This window comes from Podarcis liolepis (assembly GCF_965112155.1).
Source record: "Podarcis liolepis genome assembly, chromosome: 2".
Taxonomy (NCBI): Eukaryota; Metazoa; Chordata; class Lepidosauria; order Squamata; family Lacertidae; genus Podarcis; species Podarcis liolepis.
Window position 1 is genome coordinate 96366551 of NC_139555.1, and position 20407 is coordinate 96386957.

Genomic DNA, 20407 nt, shown 5'->3' on the forward strand with positions numbered 1-20407 from the left:
TTTCATTAAAATTAAGTGTATATGATATGTTGGCGTAATGCTGCTTTCTGCGCTTTGACTTTTCAGCGCCAAAGTTCACAAGAACTTCACTGTCAACAAGGTTGTGAGCTATCAACTGCATCTTGTAAAAAAGATATAAGAATACAATTCCATTGTTGCATTCTCTCCCCCCCCCGCCTGCCCCACTATAGAAGAATCCTGTCCAATTTAAACATAACACCAGATATTCCTGTGCAGTCTGCTTTAGCAGTGAAGAACCGTCCCAAGCCACGCATGGCATACATACATGCCAGTTTGGCACAAAGCTGGAAGAAGTAGGGTGTCAATCACACAGACTTTATTTTTATTTTAACATGTTCATCGTTGCATTTATTTGTCAGGATAAAATCCATACAGATTTTGCGTGAATGATCTATATGTCATACAGTCAGACTTTGGACAGAATTCAAAGAACTATATGGGGTGTGCCCAGAGGAATTGTTTACTCTTTCTCTTTAATACTCTTCAGACATCAAACTAAACCATAACTTCAGCATGACAAGATTGAGCCACCCCACCCGACGCAAGGAAGAGCTTAGGAGCTTTCGCTTCCATTTGTACTTAACCACAGCCTGTTGAGGCACCCAAACTGACAAACTGTGGTTAACACCAACTATGGTTGTTTGATAGAAGCCGGGTTACAGCTTGTGTTGAAAATTTAGCAGGCTGGAGAAATTTTTCTTAACAGAATAGTGGACAGGATGGGTCCTTTTTGAAATCTTCTCTATGGCCAGCAATAAAGATTGACCAGACATTTTAATCTAAGGGGAAAGATGGTGGTGGTAATAATAATAATAATAATAATAATAATAATAATAATAATAATAATAAAATCTATTATTTATACCCCACCAATCTGGCTGGGTTTCCCCAGCCACTCTGGGCGGCTTCCAACAAAATATTAAAAATACATTAAAACAACAAAAGGGGGCTTCACAGAGAGAGAGAATTGAGGGAGCAGAGTGCCTTTGGCTAGGAAACTGCAGCCTCTCCCATCCCTACACTTGGAACGAAGTTTGCCTCTGAGATAGTGCCCGCCATATATTCATGAGCAACTTCAGCCTGTGCTCTTTCTTCATATATGTTTGAAAATACGAAGCACACCTATAGGGCAGTGGTATCCCAGACAGATCATCAGCACCTTGAAAAAGACTGTGCTGCTCCTCCCACCTTTCTTAGCAAATATTACATTATTTTTTCCCCATAACAACCCCCCTCCTGCCTCCCACTTTCCTGTCATAGGGAAGACAACGCTTAACATTAAGGAACAAGGTGTCTGTGTGCACATGCTCAACTTGTGATGTGTTTTCAGCGTCAGTGCTAAATCCACAGTTCTTCTACTCCACACCCAGACACAAACGCTTGTCATCCCCACCCCACCCAATTTGCAAAGCAAACTTTCGTTAATGTCTTTATGACTGGGTTATATTGAAATATACTAGCAGAGTGAGGGATAATGGCTGGGGCTGCAAAAATTTGTTAGCTGCAGCTGCATTTTGGGATGGAGTTTTCTGCAAATCTCAATGTTGAACTTAACTTGCACAGATTTCCGCCCCCCCCCCCCCGTGCCTTGATCTTCATGAGAAGCATGTTTGTTTTTACCAGTTCCTCTAAAAATGCAAACACGTCTTTCATTTTATGCTTTATTTTATGTATAATATTATACAAGTATACCCTTATATTTTCCTAAGGTAATCAGCACATAAATACATGCAACAATACATACTGTGTTGCTTAGTATTTTATTAATAATTATAATACGTGTTTTTGCATATACAAGGAACCCTTGGTACCAAACCCCCACATAAGATGCAATGGTACCGTACTGATCAGAGAAGGGAGAGGCTAAATATGGTACATACAGCCCTGCCCCCTGCAAGCCTACCAATCAGAATATGGTTTCCTAGAAAAGTGAGAAGTATCCTTTGTGGGTTCCATTCAGTGCTATGGAACATAGATTCTGTCTTCCAAAAACCCAGTCCAAGTTTTTCTGGTAGACTAAATTTAGATACTGTAATGCAACCTCCCTCTGGGCATCAGGCCACTGGACACTCTTTACATGTCAAGATCAGATACCTTCTCTCCCTGAATGTGATGGTTTGTTGTTGGAAACTGATTATACAGCAGGCGTGCGCTGCTGGACTCACCAAGCTGAATGTGGCCTACCAGCTGTGAAATGTAGCTAGCCATGTGCTTGACATCTCCCTTGGTTTTACACGTGTAAGGGGCAGTAAAATCAGCATTTATCAAGTCCTTGATATGCAGTCAGATTTGGCTAGTGGGACCCAAGTTGTGCAGGTCTGCTTTGCAGCAATATGTTCTGCTACAGGGCCTTTTTGGTGGTGGTGCTCTGGTTATGGGATTCTCTCCCCACACAGAATTGTTTCCAGCCATCGTTACTGACGAAACGTTCACTTGGCACTATGTTGGATTCCACCCATAATTTCTTTTTTTCTTCTTCTTTTGTTTCACAGCCCCAGCAGCAACAGGTGACTTCACAGCAGTTGGCCTTTCAGCAGCAGCTTTTGCAGATGCAACAACTGCAGCAACAGCACCTCCTGTCTTTGCAGCGCCAGGGTCTGCTGACGATTCAGCCTGGCCAGCCTACCTTGCCACTGCAGCCACTTGCTCAAGGTATGTGTGGCATGTTGAGGACTGCTGCCTTGTGAAATGAAGCTTTCACAGGCTTCACACTAATCTGACAAATCCATCCAGCGCTAGAGAAATGCCGTATTTTTTGCCCCATAAGACGCACCAGACCATAAGACGCACCTAGTTTTTGGAGAAGGAAAACAAGGGAGGGGGGCAATTCTGAATCCCAGAAGCCAGAACAGCAAGAGGGATCGCTGCACAGCGAAAGCAGCGATCCCTCTTGCTGTTCTGGCTTCTGGGATAGCTGGGCAGCCTGCATTCGCTCCATAAGACGCACACACATTTCCCCTTACTTTTTAGGAGGGAAAAAGTGAGTCTTCTAGAGCAAAAAATACGGTATATAATACTTGGAAAGCACTTCTGAGTGTCTTGCGTTTTTCTACTTAATGGATGGATCTACCTCTTGGAGAATTAGGTTTAGGTTCCTTGTCCTAATGAAGCCTCCAAAACTGAATTTCAGGCCTTATGAATCTATCAAGTCTGTGTTATAACAGCTTTATTTTGTGCAGCAGGTAAGTGATGGTTGATACCGGGGAATAGTTGAACTGATGCTTTCCAGCCCAGTTAGCTTTGTAAGAATATGCAACATTAAAAGCATATAAGAAAAGTTAAAAGTTACGCAGATGAAGAGTTCTGTGTAACTTGAAAGCTTTTACGCTCTTAAAGAAGAAGAAAATTGGAAATAAAATGTAGTATCTCTACTTCATATTGTTTGGATGGCTTGTACATAGCGTGTTGCTGTGAGGCTGTGTGTGCATCTTACAGCAATGTAATGGGCAGAAATCAGGAACTGACACTTTTCACAGCATATCACCGCACTTTCTACATTCACATATAGACAGCACTCAAATTGCAGGGAGAAATATCAGGGGGACCTTAATGAAATCCATCTCCTGACACCCATTGAATTTAGCCAAAACATGCCTCCTGTAATCTTCTGAAAACAGTAGCTATGTGGGCTATCAGAAAAAGAATTGCTGTGACTTCCTCACCTCCGTAATTGAGTACAGATGGTACCTCTGGTTACAAACTTAATTCGTTCCGGAGGTCTGTTCTTAACCTGAAACCATTCTTAACCTGAGGATACCACTTTAGCTAATGGGGCTTCCCTCTGCCACCGCTGCATGATTTCTGTTCTCATCCTGAGGTAAAGTTCTTAACCCGAGGTACTGCTTCCGGGTTAGCAGTGTTTGTAACCCGAAGTGTTTGTAACCCGAGGTGTTTTTAACCCGAGGTACCACTGTACAAGTGATAGACTTTTTTCCTCCTTCCCCCACCCCAATCCTAAATTCACCTTTACTGCCCAAAATACCTGTTCAGTTGTTTCTGGGTACATAGCAGATGAGATTTGAGAGCAACCTTCTTGCTCATATATTATTTTTTTCTGTTTCTCCTCTGGAGAAAATTAATTAACTGAATCACGATGTCTTGCATTTATCTGAACACGTGGTCTCTCAGTGCACTTGTTACCTTTTTCCTGCACTGAGGTCAATGGAGGGAGCATGTTTTTGATTTCTTTCCTGATAGAATCCTACATGCCAGGTAATGACTGAACAGGCTCAACTACTTAGTGGTTTTTATCGAAGGGTTGGTGTTGGTTATGTGCTCCAAACTCCCGCTGTTCCTGAGAGAGGTTGAGACTACTGGGAAATTTACTTGGCACATTATGGACAATATGGATGAGTAAGAAAAAATAAAGTAAAAACCCTAGGGGGGAAAAGCAGGAGAAGGCATGCAGACTATTGCCGGTTTTCTACATGTAAAAAAATTACAGCACAAGTTAATTATACCTCCAGATTTATTGGTAAGAAACATCACAAGCTGTTCTTGCATACCCACCCCTGGACTCAGGCTTCAGCCTTCCAAATTTTTTCCCACAGTTTCTATACTGTTAAGTTTGCTTGGTGATGCTCATTGTATATAGTACATCAGTTAAGCTGTCCAAAAGAGGGCAATTGGGCAGTGACAAGACACGGTCATGTGTAATGTGAAAGAAATGAATGTGGTGATGCATGAAGTGTAATCTGTGCAGCAACACATCAGAGACACCAGTAGGTAATTCAGCAGTCGGGGGCATTGATTGATAGGCTTCGCAGTGTAGTATAACTATTAATTCCTATCACATTAGGAGGAAGCATATTTAAAAGGGGGTGAGCACTGGAGATCAAGCAAACACAAAACAAAGGCAGTTTGGGTTGTGTTGGCGGCTAATTTCAGTTATGTTGTTATTCCCCTCCCCCCTTTCACACTATTATGATTCGGGGGTGCTGTTGTGTTGTGGAAAAGGCGGGGGAAAGGTAACTTGAGAATTCAGACAGGTCAGAATGCAACACATTCCTTTCCTTTATTGGAGAGATCTGATGGCTAAAAACTGATGTCGTTACGAGGTTTAAATCAACTTTCTGCTTGCTTGAACATGGTCACCTGGGTATGGAGGTACAAGGACAAAAAGAGGTTGAGCAACTCAAGTTGTCTTTGAGCCAGTGAGTACCTGGGGTTGGAAAATCGAGTTCCACGAACAGTAATCTGTCAGCTGTCCCCACAACATACATTTTTTAAGCCTTTGGCTGCATTTTCTTCTATAATGAAGAAGATACTTCTCCCACGGAAAAAAAAAAATGCAACGAAGAAGAGTGTGAAAGTTCCAGTCTGTAATAATAATTGGCAATGAACGCTTAAAGTATAGACACCCTTTTTGTAACTGGCAACTGTTTTAAAGTACAAAAAGAATCTTTTACTAGATGGAAGTACATTTGTTCTTAAAAATACAAGCCATTCAATCCGTTTCTGCATTTTAGAGGTGAAATTATATTGGTAAATATGACAAAAACAACTACAAATGATGCAGCATTTCTTGCTTGTTTCAAAGAGCTCTGAAGCAAAACATTTAAAAAGTTTTAATCAATTACAATCCCTTGCTTTGCAATAAAACAGCATATATAACATTGAAACATTTGTGTAACCACTCCTGCCCTTACATTCAAATGCATCAATAATCTAGTCTGTACTCAGCATCAGCTGTAAAGCAAACTTCATTTAAGAAGCATCCTAAACAACTGAACCTAGAACACCAGAACTACACAATACCAAAATAGAAGGTACTCTGATTCTAATCTCAGTGGACCTCACTCTCAAGGAAACATACTAGGATTCGGAAAGTCGGCAGTTCAAATCCCCAGGATGGAGTGAGCTCCCGTTGCTCTGTCCCAGCTCCTGCCAACCTAGCAGTTCGAAAGCACACCAGTGCAAGTAGATAAATAGGTACCACTGTGGTAGAAAGATAAATGGCATTTCTGTGTGCTCTGGCTTCCGTCACAGTGTTCCGTTGCGCCAGAAGTGATTTAGTCCTGCTGGCCACATGACCCAGAAAGCTGCCTATGGACAAACATCGGCTCCCTCGGCCTGAAGCGAGATGAGCGCTGCACCCCATAGTCACCTAACTGTCCAGGGGTCATTTACCTTTTACCTTATTTTATCTATTTGATGTGGTTTGAAGATAGATACATGCCTGTGCTCTCAATTTGTACCTACCAAATTGCTGGAACATAAATTAGAATGCTAATAACTATGAGCCCAATGTTAGAAGCTAAAAAAATGTGATTTCTCTCTGATATTACAATATTCTAGTGTCGGTGGGTTCATCGTGATTGTATCATTCCCACCTCTTAGGTTCTGCTAGTAGCAGAGGCCACTATATTTAATCAGCCCTTAGGTTTGATTTAGCAGTAACTAACTTTCTGCAACATTTCTCAACTGTCAGATAAAATTATCCATGGAGTTTGTGCTAAAGAAGAAAACTATTACTTGTTGAAGAGTTCATAATAGCATTGTCCTGGTTTGGGGGACAATTATGTCACTTGGATCTCTGTGACATCATAATTAGATTCTGTTGCATAATTCAATCTGATCTGCAGTCCTTATGCTCGTGACCACCTCCAACTGCAGTTACAGATATTTTCTTTGCCTTTATATCAAAATTGTGGAATTTGTTTAGATTTTGTTGTACAAAGACAGTTCTCATTAATGTTATGAATTGCCCATCTGTTATATAGTGGACAAATCCTGCTGTAGATGTTGCAGCTTGCTAATTGCCCCCTTTGCCCTTGATGTATCGAGAGACTTTCTGTGGTATTCAGGTTTTTTTTGGTCATATAAATCAACAACAATCAAGCAGAAACACACAGCATCATCTCACTTTGAAAGTCTAGAGTTATGATTACGAAGATTTTATAATAGCTAATGGTAACAGTAATGATAACGGCAAATGTCTTTTTCTCATATCCGTGTATCCTCCCAAAATAAAAATGATGTTGACTCATGTGTTCTATTATCAATATGTTCCCATCAACAGACAAGTCCATTCACTATTGTTTCAACTGAGTAAACAGTGGTGAAAGGGTCAGTCATATTCACAGGTAATTGTTAGTGTGGAGACAGTCCTGTCAAGCGTGTTAGCTAAAAATACATCCCACACTGTCACTTTGCAAGGTGTTTGAAAATAATAGCCCAGTTGCAGCTAAACAGGACACAGGATTGTGTCGTGACCTTTCTCTTTGTTTAAATTGCCTCAGAGGTTTAATTTCAAGGGACAGGCAATAATTGAATATGTCTAATAACTAAATGCTCATATGGGACAAAATCCATCAAAATATAATTGGCATTTGATTTTTATGAAAGGAGAAGGAATGACTTTATAGCAATAGATGCATCTTTAGACTATCTGATCACTTAATGTATAAACCGAAGTGTATTTTAGAATATGTACTAATTGCAAACACTTAAAAAGCATTTTTGCATATATATTTTTAGGCGGCCCACTAGCAAAGACCAAATGTTTTCGTTAATGCTACTCTCAGAAAGGCGGGGAAGGTTATTGGTCTGTCGTGCAATAATTTACTCCTCTTTGATATGCAAACGATCCACGGTGAATATAAAAAAAATCCTATCAGACTCATTTCACAGTTCTTAACCACTTAGATTCTCTGGAGTCTATCGCCTCATTAGACCAGTGCTCTCCAAAGCTAGCATAATTAAAATCTTTAACAGTTTAGCAAAGTAAAGATGTTTGGCTGATCACGTTGAGATGATTATCTAGCCATTGTATTCTAAATGACAAAAATAAATTAAATTTAGACCTTGGCATTTTTTATTATGTGTTTCAAATGAATATATTGTATACTGTCTTTAATGCCTTAGGTTTGGTAAGAGACATGTCTGTTTCAGACACGGATGTATATTTTAAAAATGGCAGATTTTCCTCCCCACCCTTGAAAAAAGCAAGGATAACAGAGTACAGGTTAAAACAAAGCAGTTGCATCCATTGAAACCTAGACTTCCAAGTTCTTCAAAAGAAATCAATTAATTTTATTTTTGAAAACATGACTGATTCAACATGCTTTTAAAACTTAAAACTCCATCTTGTCCCGTATGCCCATGCCAGTCTACAACAGTAGAACAAACGACTCTCAGATTTTGGCATGCATAACCTTTATGGGATGTCATATTAAACTGTACTTTCTTCAAAATATGAAGTTGGTGGCTTACACCATTTTGAACTTACCTTGTTAAACAGTATTTCTTCTTTTTAAAAAAGTATGTTTTTATTTCACTTCCAATGGCTCATTAGCACTGATCAAGAAATGACAGTAATAATAATAGTGTTACTTATATAGAAACTTGCAGGGTTTTTTAAGCTAGACACATCCATCAATTAACTGAGCAGTTCTAGAAACCAAAATTAATGAGAAAGATAGGTGTGTTAATGAAATAATCATGGTATAATCAATTTGACTGTTAAAATTCGAAAAGCATTTCATGAAGACAATGTGAATTCATAATTTATGTCTAAAAGTGATTAATAAAAACTGTATTTAATAACAAAGCTATTTGTCATCATTTACAACTTAAGCACAAAATTAGTACCATTGTGGTTCATGTTGTCATAATAACACAGATGAATAAATTTATTTTGAAGACCTTCCTTGCTTCTGAAGAGAGGTTAAAATGCATCTGTCACCAAGTTTCTTAGAAAATGAAGCACCATTTATTTAGATTCTCCTTCAGAAAGCAGCCAATAATTGTTTTGCAATATAAATCTTGCAAGGAAAACCTCAGTTGGAACTTTACTTCCCATTGTGATTAAGAGAATGGGCCTATCAATAATAAAAGGTTCTGTTTTAACTAGTTTCCACTCTCTCAATATATATTCCCCCAGGAATTGTATATGTTGAGTAAATTGTTTGTCCTGTGTCCCAAATAGCTTGACGTAAAGCATGAAAGGTTGTTTGTGCATTAAGGCCTAAAATCATAGGTGACAAGTAATGAGTCTGTAAGGATATTCAAGAAGCTGTGCCATGTTAAAGCTGACAATGATTGAGCTTGTCACAGGGCTGAAGTGTATTCTTTTGGACCCAGTACAAACTTACAATAGGGTCCCTTCACATACATAAACCAATATCATCCCATACATACATTCTCATTAAATAATATTTCTGAAATGAGTGTATGACTGCAAACCATGTATAAACTCACCAATTCACTTCAAAGCTTTATTTTTTCCTGGTCCTTGCTAAAAATCATGAATTATCTCCCCAAAGCCAATTTGGTTTGCAAGTTCACAATTGATAAAATAGCTAGGTGGCTTGACTGTTCTTTCCCATAATGCATTTTTGGATGGTTGCAGGCTGTAAATCCCTGTCCCCAGCCCCCCTCCCCCGTAGCTGTAGCACTGCCACCTGTTGTCTGGTAGATCTTAAGAGAGAACGCCACATGAGGAAGCACAAATCTCTCTGTATCGAAAAGTCCTAGCTTAATTGCACACAAAAATGCCATCTCTGTTCTAGAGAATGTCATGGGCTGGCAGCACACTATTCTGAATGTAACTTGTTCTGCTCTCACGCCAGCAATTCTCCTAAATCTGTTACATTCACACATACAAAAATGTTGCTGCTGCTGTTGTATTGTGTGTGTTTTTAAAAACAGTTAACACTTCTGTTGAGACAACTTCTTCAGCCATTAACCTAAATGGTCACCCAGTGCTCGGTCCCAGCTCCTGCCAACCTAGCAGTTCGAAAGCACACCAGTGCAAGTAGATAAATAGGTACCGCTCTGACGGGAAGGTAAACTGCGTTTCCATGCACTGCTCTGGTTTTGGTGTTCTGTTGCGCCAGAAGCAGCTTAGTCATGCTGGCCACATGACCTGGAAGCTGTACGCTGGCTCCCTTGGCCAGTAAAGCGAGATGAGCACCGCAACCTCAGAGTCATATCTGCGACTGGACCTAACAGTCAGGGGTCCCTTTACCTTTAACCCATCAATCCACCAGAGAGCACTTTGCTCAAGGCTCTCTAAAACATGCAGCCAGCCCAGGTTGGTTGACTCATTGGACTTAAAAGTATTGCATTATTTAAATGTGAAAGTGATAAAAAAATAAAATAAGGGAAATGCCATGATTTACTTTCCTTATGTCTGAGCCTTTCATATTCCTGTATTCACGTCTTCAGTGAGGACTAGAAATAGCCTTTAAAAACTATCTTTTGGCTTTTGATGTATTGACTGCAATGGGACCTCCCTGTTGCCCGCCTTCCAGTTTACCATAACAGTGAAGCCTACCTAACTAATCAACCGCAGGGACATGCAGTTTGTGGGAAACGTTGACTTGGCAGGCAGCATTACTATTGCTCCAATTCAGTGGTGTGTATGTGGCATTTATTACTTGGTCCTTGGAATTTGAAAAATAACCTCCCAGACTAGGTTTTGTTTTCTGGCTTTGATATTAATTACTGTTTGAAGATGGCTAAATTAGCTGTTAATTAATTTCACTATTCAATTTTGTTTCAGGCATGATTCCAAATGAACTGCAGCAACTCTGGAAGGAAGTGACGGGTTCTCACACAGCAGAGGAAGCCGCAAGCAACAACCACAGCAGTTTGGACCTGTCGACAACATGCATCTCCTCCTCGGCCTCCTCTAAGGCCTCCTTAATAATAAACTCACATGCCTCAACAAATGGACAACTATCAGTCCACACTCCTAAAAGAGAGAGGTAAGTGCTTCTAGAATTCCTCCTTATCTCTGCCCAGAGCGGCATATCTTTACTGTGGTGTTTGTTTTATTCATGCATATGGCTTCTGTCACCTACATACAAGGGGAGAAATGGCGTAGCGTATGGAGAAGGACCATAGCTCATCAGCAGAGCATTTGCTTTGTATAAAGAAGGTCCCAGGTTTGATCCCCAGCTGGGACATTCTGGAGATCTGCTGCCAGTCAGTGGTGGACAGTACAGTGATACCTCGGGTTACAAACGCTACAGGTTACAAACACTTCGGATTACAAACTCCGCTAACCTGGAGTTGAGAACTTTGCCCCAGGATGAGAATGGAAATCGCGTGGCGGCAGTGAGAGGCTCCATTAGCGAAAGCGTGCCTCAGGTTAAGAACGGTTTCAGGTTAAGAATGGACCTCCGGAATGAATTAACTTCGTAACCTGAGGTACTACTGTATTGAGCCAGAAAACACTCAGTCTAAGGCAGCTTCCTGTGTTTCTATTAATTCAGCAACTTTTTAGTGTGTAAGCTAAGAGTTAACTTCTTGAGTGTTGCATAAATGTTACTGCTGATACCCCTGGACTCAGGAAGAGTATTTGCTGACTTAAAGTCACTAATCTTTGTTGTGTCTTTGAGTTGGTTCCCCAAACACATTTTTGTCCACATGAGCAGTTCTGACTTGTGTTGAGGCGCTCGCTTTCTAAAGAAAAATGTAATATATGAAGGTGGTAATCCTGGATATAAGTGATCCTGCATTCCGCTGATTACGATTGGTATGTGCTACAGCATATGACATAACCCATGCTCACATGGACAAATGTAGCAGGAGTGTATTCAGGTATTTGTGCAATCACACAAGTTTATGTTGTCAAGATCTCATTATTTTGCAGATGCCAGTTTTAATGTATATTGTTTCCTTGTGGTACCTGGGAAGCAATTTCTCAGAAATCTCTGTTGCTGTTTGTCTGTCAACTGGCTGTTGGTTCTTGAGAAGCAATTTGGAAGGCTCTTTATCTGGACGGTGTGATTGCAAATTGCTGTCCAAAAGGGGTCATGTGATTGTGATGTCAAGTGATTGGCAGGTGGGCAGCCCCAGCCACATGTCAAGTTAGGTTGGGGTGGTGGTGCAGATGAGTATCTGGCCCATCGACCAGATCCAGTTCCTCACCTCATGATTTAGCTACTTCAAATTTCACACTGACTTGTATGCTCAAAAGGTATTGTGTTTGAAAACTGCTGCTGAACTCCTTAAAAATCTAGAGCAACAAACATAGCACCTTAAAAACAGAAACAACAACCCTTCTTGTTCTAACATTTGCTGTCCCTTTTGTGGGTCGTCCTTCTTAGGATGACATCTAGGGACATATTGGGACTGTTGCCTCGGTCTCTCTGCTTCTTTTGTTTGCGTGAGGGCCAAGTAGGTGCAGGCCCTCACACACACAAACACACCCACCGCCTTTGTTTGGATTCCCCTGCATCTAATTGCCACTCATTGTGCAGTACGAGATGCTGTTGCAAAAAGTCCCCCTGAGTTTCAGAAATGGGTTGTCAACTGGGAAATGTGGGGTGAGGTCTACTTTTAGACTAGAGAAGGCCTCCCTATTCAACAAAGCTCTCTTGCTGTGCCATTGAGATCCCAGCCATGAAAGATCTCATGGCCCGGTGATGACGACAAGTGTATGTGTTTATGTTGAGAAGGATCTTTTCCTCTCTGGAACTTGATATGCTTAATAATCAAAAGAGAATTAACTATTTTACTTAATTGCCTATGCTCACTAATTTGTAGGTGACTGGTTGTTGTTTTTCCTGGCCAAAGTTTTTCCTAGTCAAGTGATTTGAAATTTTTTTGGTAAGGCAAAGCATATAAGCACATCTTGTGCCTTGCTTACATGAAGAAAACAAAGCTGTCATGTATAGATGCAAAATACTTAAGAACATTTTTTTGAATTGAGATATTGTCATATATAGTGTCTGTTACTTAGACAGGGAGGACTTAGTCCTGTTGTTGTTGGTGTACATTTGTGCATGTCTGTCAAATGAAATATGTTTGCTGTAGCACCAGAAGACTGAGTTTTCTTGGGAGGATGAGATGTACGAAAAATGATCTTGGCTTCTTCCAACTTATAGAAAAAGGGGAGAGAGAATCGTAACGCATTGTGTGTATGTGTGTGTGTGCGCGCAGGCGCATGCACGCACACCCTGAACTTTAAAGACTAAAGGCTGTGCACTGGAATAAGTGTTTCTGTGGCATATATGAGTAATGAACAGCTTAAAGCCAGAAATGGACTACACTTGGCAGCATATGTGTGTCTTTTTGCTTACATTCTGTGCCCACCGAGCCACTGTCTTCTGTGGCATGTAGAATTCAGTTTGTTCACATCCTACTATACAGACTGCAATATTTCAGTTTCCAACAGAACATAGGACTGGTTAACAAAACTGGTGTGCTCTTTGCCTCCCTGCGGAGGACTGTCTGGTCTGGTTCACGTGTAACACTAAACCATGGTTCGACACTATGTGCATGTGCTAGAATAAGCCAAAACCAAGCCTTCACACTTCGAGGAGTGGGTTGTAGACACTGTTTTTGTACTGATAGAATATTAACATGATATGTGCTAGATACGATGTTAGAACAGAAAATTGGTGGCAGGTGGGAGAGGACAGGAAGACAGGGGCTCCAAGCAGGTTCGGACTTGCTCCTCGAGGAGGTCCTGCCTGATGCGACGACATATCCGAGGAGCAGCCCATGGAAGGAATAAAAATGGAGGATGACCATATCAATTTAAAAGTAGCTGGCCAAATGGATCAGTGGTCCAGTTTAAAATAAAACAGCACCCACAACTAAGTAAACTAATGAAGGCCTATTGTGAGAGACAGGGTTTGTCAATGAGACAGATTAGATTCAGATTTGATGGACAACCAATTAATGAAACAGACACACCTGCACAGTTGGAAATGGAAGATGAAGATACTATTGATGTGTTTCAGCAGCAGACTGGTGGCATGTGCTAAAGATCCTGTCCTTTTAGGAAGAGGAATGTGAAAATCCAACTCACTTTATCATTTGTCCTTGGATTTGCTATTAAATAGTAAACAAATGAACATGCCAATCATACAGGCATCTTCTCATGTTCTGAAGACATTTATCCAAATTCTTTTCCTGTCCCTGATCTACTGTGTGTGCAAGTTGAAGCTGCATCTGTGGAAAATTACTGCTTCATAAAAATGGGCCCAGTCAAAATTAAATTTGCAAATACTGGTTGTTGTCTGCTGTCATCTTGTTTCTATAAATTGGTGGCCTAAATACGAGGCTACTGTGAAACAAGGATACTTAGTCCTGGCTTTCATTGTTTCTGTTTTACTGGTTAATTATGTAATGTAAATATTGAAATTTCTTTCCTTGCAATAGTAAGTTTCTCCTCAAAACAGTTGGGTTGAGAAGGATTTTACCATTAAACACAGGTATTACTCTAAAATTGTTAATGGGATATACAGAAAGGACAGTACTTTCAGATACATGCTTAGTGACAGTTTAAGCTTTAAGGTGATGCAAATGTACACGTGCTTTTTCATAATAAGATAGCATAGAATAAAATATTTTTTAAAGAAAAAAGAACAGGAAATTGGCACTGTTGGCTTTTATGTGTAGTCAAGCCAAATGGTTCAGTGATATTTCTTAGAGCTGCAGCAGAATTTGCCTGTTCTGCAGAATTTGCCTCCATGCAGAACTGCTTTGCAAAAGTTGGTGACTTACATGGATCTGCTTTTAATGGACATTTCCTGATTTTTGTGATCTGATCTCTGTCTAATTGCAAGATAGTAGGTTTTTTTAAGGAATGTAATACATCCCTACATGTTAAATTTGGAACCTAACATAGTTGCACAATTTGTTTTTAATGGAAACTTTTCTGTCAAATCGAAAAGCTGGGGGGAAAATGCTGCACCTTAAATTGTGCCTCCAAAGCATATTCTTCATTTTAAAATTCACATGTAATAACTGTTGACAGTTTGCCATTTGTGATCTACTAGAATACAGTGGCTTGAAATCAGCTTTGGAAGAAAATTTGAAAACAAACTTTGTCCCAATTCTTTATCTTATTAAACTAAAAAATAGTAATGCAGCCTTAACCTCTAATGAATTTTGTAATACACGTGCACAGTATCATTTATTAGTGTTCAGTAGAACAATTCTTTAAAAACCCTTTTTTGAGTCCATCAGAATATAAAAAGATAAATGGCTCAGAGTGGAACAGGGTTCAAGCTTTTGGTGGCTTCCCTTCTCTTTGGTTCATCTGAGGTTGGCACCATCAATTTGCAACAGCATGATTGAATTACCTCTGTCCATAAGAAGAGGAGGCATAGTATGTGCTGAAGAATGCCGACTAAGGCACTTAAGGTTTCTGTTGCTGCTTTGTCAGGCAATGTGGTGCCTGCCTAGGTGTCATATGACACATAAAACTCTGCTTGTTTAGATGTTTTTCACCAGCTTTTTATTTATTTATTTGTTTTTAAAAAAGAATAATTCTGAGTATTCAGGGAAGCAGATGAAGGTTTGAGAGAGAATGCTATCTAGGGTACAAGGGGCGTGTTTGTTTCAGGTAACCTTATCTGAATACGAAGCTTCTTCTGAAAAAACAGGACTGGGAAATATTTCATTTTTAGTAGTCATTATAAAATATTTAGGAGCAGTTTCACTGCAAGATTATTTTTTTAATATGAATTGACATTTTGAGTTTAATTTAACTTAATTTACCTATTTCATATTTTAGTTTGAGCCCTAAATATATATTTTGTTTTAAATGAACAAGATACGGAAATATACAGGTTGTATTTAAATGCCCTCCTTTTGCCCATTTACTCTATTCTCCAATCATAGTTTTCTCCTGCAGTAATGTTACCATGGAAGTCTCTGATAGTGAATCCATAGCAGGTGACTGGAAAGTTCACCTCTTCTTGGTCACTGTTGCCCCCATTTTACAGACTGAGAATTGAATCTGACGAGATCTGCAACTGAACAGGCAGTAAATGCATGGCAGGAGAAGAAAAAAATTGGGCACATCTATCCATACCATTTGGATGAACGACTGGGAGCTTATTCTACTGGCTCTTATTTTAGTAACAGCACCGAAATCACTTTATTCTCTTATTCTAAATGAAGAACTGGGCGAGTAAGGCTAAGATGTTCAAGGCCACCTGCAATAGAGGAAGGCACCTTCTCTCTCATTTATCCTAATTACTATCCAGGGATTCTTTCTTCACCTGTAGAGAGAGGGGGGGTGCCCTGACTGCTGGGGGGGCTGACAGAGCATGTAAGCTCATGAGGGCAGCCACATGCAATGGAGAAAATCAACCTTCCCTCCAGACCCCAGTCACTAGCCGCAAGCTGAGGGCAGTGTATAATCCCTTCCTTAGCACATCGACAAGTAGCATTCCCTGATCTGAACTAAAATGAGAAGTGGGACCCCTGCTTGTGAACCTGCTTCTTCTTCTGTATCTACGGGCGAGTGCCCATTTAGAAGCTGCTCTCTAAAGCACCATCCAGAGTTTACAGCAATGCTATCTTTTTTCTCTGCCTCCCTCCCTCCCTCTTTTTAAAAAAGCTCCTTATTTAAGTAGTCAGGCAATGTGTCAGTGATATTACAAGCTAAGGGCTGAGGTTAACAGATTGAGAAGAGGGCAGGAGAGAAAGCGGCTGGAAGATTAATGTCAACAGAGATGTTTTCAGGGTGTAAAAGAAAGGGCGAAAACACTGACGATTGAAGGTAGCAGCTCTGAAGAAGCTCTTTGAATGTGGCATTGACTCGGAGCCTTAGGAAGTAGCTTGCGTCTCTTGCTTGCACTCATTCTCCAAAGAGAATTGCTGATGAACAATAGGATACAGGAGCAGGTACCCCAGTCCACCCCCTCCCTACATGCAGCCTTGAGCTGGATCTTAGCAGGAGGATTCTTCCCAGTGCCAGAGGCTGGGGGAGAGGAGAGCGCAGCACCACATCCCTCCAGGCCCCCCGCCCACATCCTGGTCAGCCTTATACTGAATCTCCGTGAATGAGCAGTTTCTTTTCTCTCTGCTAGGCTGTCACCTAGGTGGATAGAGCAACAACACTCAGCTGGGGTGCTCTGGAGGAGTTTTCTCCAGCTGTTATATGTCCAGAAGCAGCACCGGCCGGGGAGGGCGGGGTACTATTATTATTATTATTATTATTATTATTATTATTATTATTATTATTGAATCATGCTCTCAAGCAAACTCTCAGACCCTCTTGCTGTTGTTAGACATTGGGGTGCATTGCTAGCAACTCTACTGCAGCCCAACTCAAGGGACTGGTGGATGGAACTTGATTCCTGGAATAGGGCTGTTGTCTTTTTGGCTAAGAGTTACACTCCCTCTGAAAAATTAGGGTCATATCCTGCAGAGCGCTCCTGCATTGAGCACTGCTGCTTCCATGTAGCAGCCATGGCTAAGGGTTCCTTTCCTTAGTTTAGCCTCGTGCATCAACTGTGCCCATTTCTACAGAAAGCAGAGCTGGCCCTAGTGACATAAGTACCCTGAGCACCTTTTATTTTGTTTACTGGAACATGGAGCTGTATTTGAAAATTGTTCGGAAACACCAGCTGGTAATATTTTCTGCTGCTAAAAAATTTCTGCAGGGACAAGTCCACTGGATCGCGTGACTCCTTTTCTATTCCAGTTGCACTGGTTCCTGATTTCCCTCTGGAGTCAGTTCAAGGTGCTAGTTGTTAAATTACCTGAACAGTTTGGGATCAGGGCACTTATAATACATTTTCTTCCCATAAGAACCTTCCAGTCCTTTCAGGTTGGCAGTGGAGGTTCTCTTGCATATTCTACTTGTATCTGAGGCCAAGGTTAGCAGGAACACGGGAGAGAAAACCTTGTGGAACTCTCTGTCCCAGGAAATCTTAATTGTGTCCCTTTTGATGTGTTTTTTTTTTTTAAATCTCCTTTAGAACATGCTTTTGTTCCCATGAGAGTTTTTTAATTTAACTGGTTAGTTTACTTTTACCTGCCATATTCTGTGTGCCTTTCCCTCTTTTATTTTAATAATTTGATTTTGTTGCTTTAGTACTGCTATCTGAGTTTTGTTAGCAGCCTTTGGCATCTTCTGATGACAAGGTGGAGTATAAATTCAAAATAAATAAAGAGCCTCAATTAAACAAGTGACTTCATTTGATGGGAGGCAAATTATTTTCAACAAGATGCAGCAAGAGAGGTTTTTGTGTTTCAGTGATGGTGGTGTTTTGGGAGGAAAGACACGTCATTACGCTGAGGAGTTTACATGCTAAATTTTGTCAAATGAGAGAGAAAACCAAAGGTGTGTTTTTTTTTGGGGGGGGGGAGGAGGTTGTAAAATGCTGTACCCTGCCTCAGCAGCCATTAAAACCCTACTTCAGTGGAAAGGGATTCAGATATTTGTAGGGGAGAAGGTTGTAGGCTTGATCCTTGGAAGTAAATACAGATAAATCACTGTCTTCCCTAAGTGCAAAGGCTACCTGACTTTGGAAAAAATGTCCCAGGGCATAGTACTTTTGTCTAGGCTTTGCAGTTCAGTTCTGTGTGGAAATCAACTAAATGGCATGTTTAGGATATGGCCTGCGCAGTAAGCTCACCTGTCCTGGCTAGTTCAACTGTAAAAGAATTTGGTTCATCAAACGTACACATTGCCAGCTTAAAAGGCAGTCAGTTTGTTCAGAACAAAACTGGTTTGGGGGAAAACTCATAGAAATGCAAGGTTGCCTAAGAAAAGATGTAGAAAATGAGAAACAAGGAGAGTAGGAAAACACACAGCCTACATTTTAGGAATGAAGATTAACCAGCTAAGGTTCAGGGTGAGTAATATTGGCTGGAGAAAACAAGTGGATAAATTGAAAACGATGACAAATACACCTGTTTGGGGGGGCGGGAAAGCTCTGGCTATCACTTGCTGTCATTCTGTATATTTCTAATGTTCAGGTGTGAATTTTGTTGCTAGTGTAGTCAAAACAGCACTACCCACCCACAAGAGAGGAGGTATCGCCCGACTTTGGGAAACCCTGAGGTTTGCAAAAGTATAAAAAGTCCTTATTGGGGACTTTATTGGCTGGCTGGAACCCTGATCAGGAGCACTCAGGAGGGCAACTTTCTGTTGCAGATCCCACATCTGTTACTCTACACTCTTTGATTTCTTTAAATACTAATCGTCTGCTGGCTACTATAGAAGTTAGCCAAGCCAACTATGGAACTAGTTTCCCCCCTCCCTTTCCGCACTTTTCAGAATAGCATTGAGAGTGACAAGTATATGAACCTTCATTTGAGCTCTAGTTACCGAGTTGTTCTGGTTTCATTTGTCATGTTGAAGCTAAATTATTGTGATGTACCATGAAAAAGGACTGTACCTCCAGATTGTAACGAGGTCAAAATGTGTTTCTGAATTTAACTGCTGCTTATTTAAACAGTCTTGTGATGTAGTTCTGAATGTGTTTGACTGTTTCCTGTATCTTCAATGTATATATTTTTACTGCAAATGACTAAAAAAAAAGGACCAGTGTCATGTGTTAAGAGCAAGCAGTACTTTTAGAAAGGTTTTTGTTTTCAGCTAGTAATATTTAGGGTATATGGAAACTTATGGGCAGTATTACAAAGCTGAGTGAGTTTACCCAAAATGAAAACAAAATGATTCAGTCCTGTATTATTACTAAAAAAGTGTCATAACTCACGTAGAGGAGGAGTTGTTGTTATATTTTATTTATACCCCACCCATCTGGCTGGGTTTTTTAAGTGGGCTGCAAAGTTAAAATACGCTGGGTTGTATTCATCTATCATAAAGTAGACCAGGAGACTCAGAGAAAAATTTCCAAGAACTTGGAGAGGTTCATGCAACTGAAGGAGCTTCAGGGGCCCAGGTCCCTCTGTGTCTGTGTGTGGTGTGAGAGAGAGAGAGGGGGGGGGGGAGAGAAATATATATGTATATATCCCCCACTTTCCATCATGTAGGTCTCAAAGTGGCTCACAACAATAAAGTATACAACATGCAAAATTTAAAACAGAAATTTAATCTAAAAAAACCCCACGTAAATTTAACCTCAAAAATTTTAAACCTTGAGAATTTTAATTCCCCCCCCCCCTGCAATGTAAAACATATGAGCATTCAGGGTGCATAGTTTTAGTCAGTCAGCTGAAACTGACTCCTGTCTGAAACCCCAGGAAGCCACTGTCAGTCAGTGCAGACAATACTGACCTAGATGGACCCATTGGTCTGGCTTGCTATAAGGCCACTTCCATGCCTTAACTTCCTGTGCTCCATGTTAACTGTGCCTCTAATTTTTAAAAAACCAAATAAAACCCCACAAACCCTTGCATTAAAAAAGAAGCAACAAACACCCAAAACTTCCTGTTTAAATTTTCTCTGCCAGGGAAGTGATACAATTCATTCTAGAAATACTGAGTTAATGCTTTCAGTTTTTCTGGTGCTTTTTAATTTTTTTGTCTTCCGCTGTATCTTGTGTCCCCCTCCTTTGTCCCACATTGCACCCGAATTTCGTTAAGCGACGTCAGTGGTGGCAGCAGCTCTGAGGCTTGGCGCACAGCAATCTGTTAAGGAGATAAATAATCTGCCTTGGCATGACACTCCTACTCTCCTCTTTAATTTGTCTTACACAAGGAAAATTATAATTAAATC

The 20407-nt window shown here is 40.5% G+C and overlaps 1 protein-coding gene and 1 pseudogene across 51 annotated transcripts in view; both read left to right on the forward strand.

The window, feature by feature from the left end:
* Window positions 1-20407, forward strand: part of FOXP1 (forkhead box P1) — a 546942-nt gene that overhangs the window by 436255 nt on the left and 90280 nt on the right. For all 50 annotated transcript variants that reach the window (XR_014522962.1, XR_014522963.1, XR_014522964.1 and 47 more), the window contains 2 exons: window positions 2514-2673; window positions 10529-10733. Coding sequence is in view for 47 of the 50 variants with exons in the window: in XM_083491883.1 (XP_083348009.1) it covers window positions 2514-2673; window positions 10529-10733 (365 nt within the window). In the remaining 3 variants the exon portion in view is untranslated. The remainder of the gene's footprint in view (window positions 1-2513; window positions 2674-10528; window positions 10734-20407) is intronic.
* LOC310700906 (small ubiquitin-related modifier 3-like) lies at window positions 12399-13994 on the forward strand (annotated as a pseudogene). Its single transcript has 2 exons — window positions 12399-12410; window positions 13471-13994. The product of its transcript is annotated as a small ubiquitin-related modifier 3-like (transcript).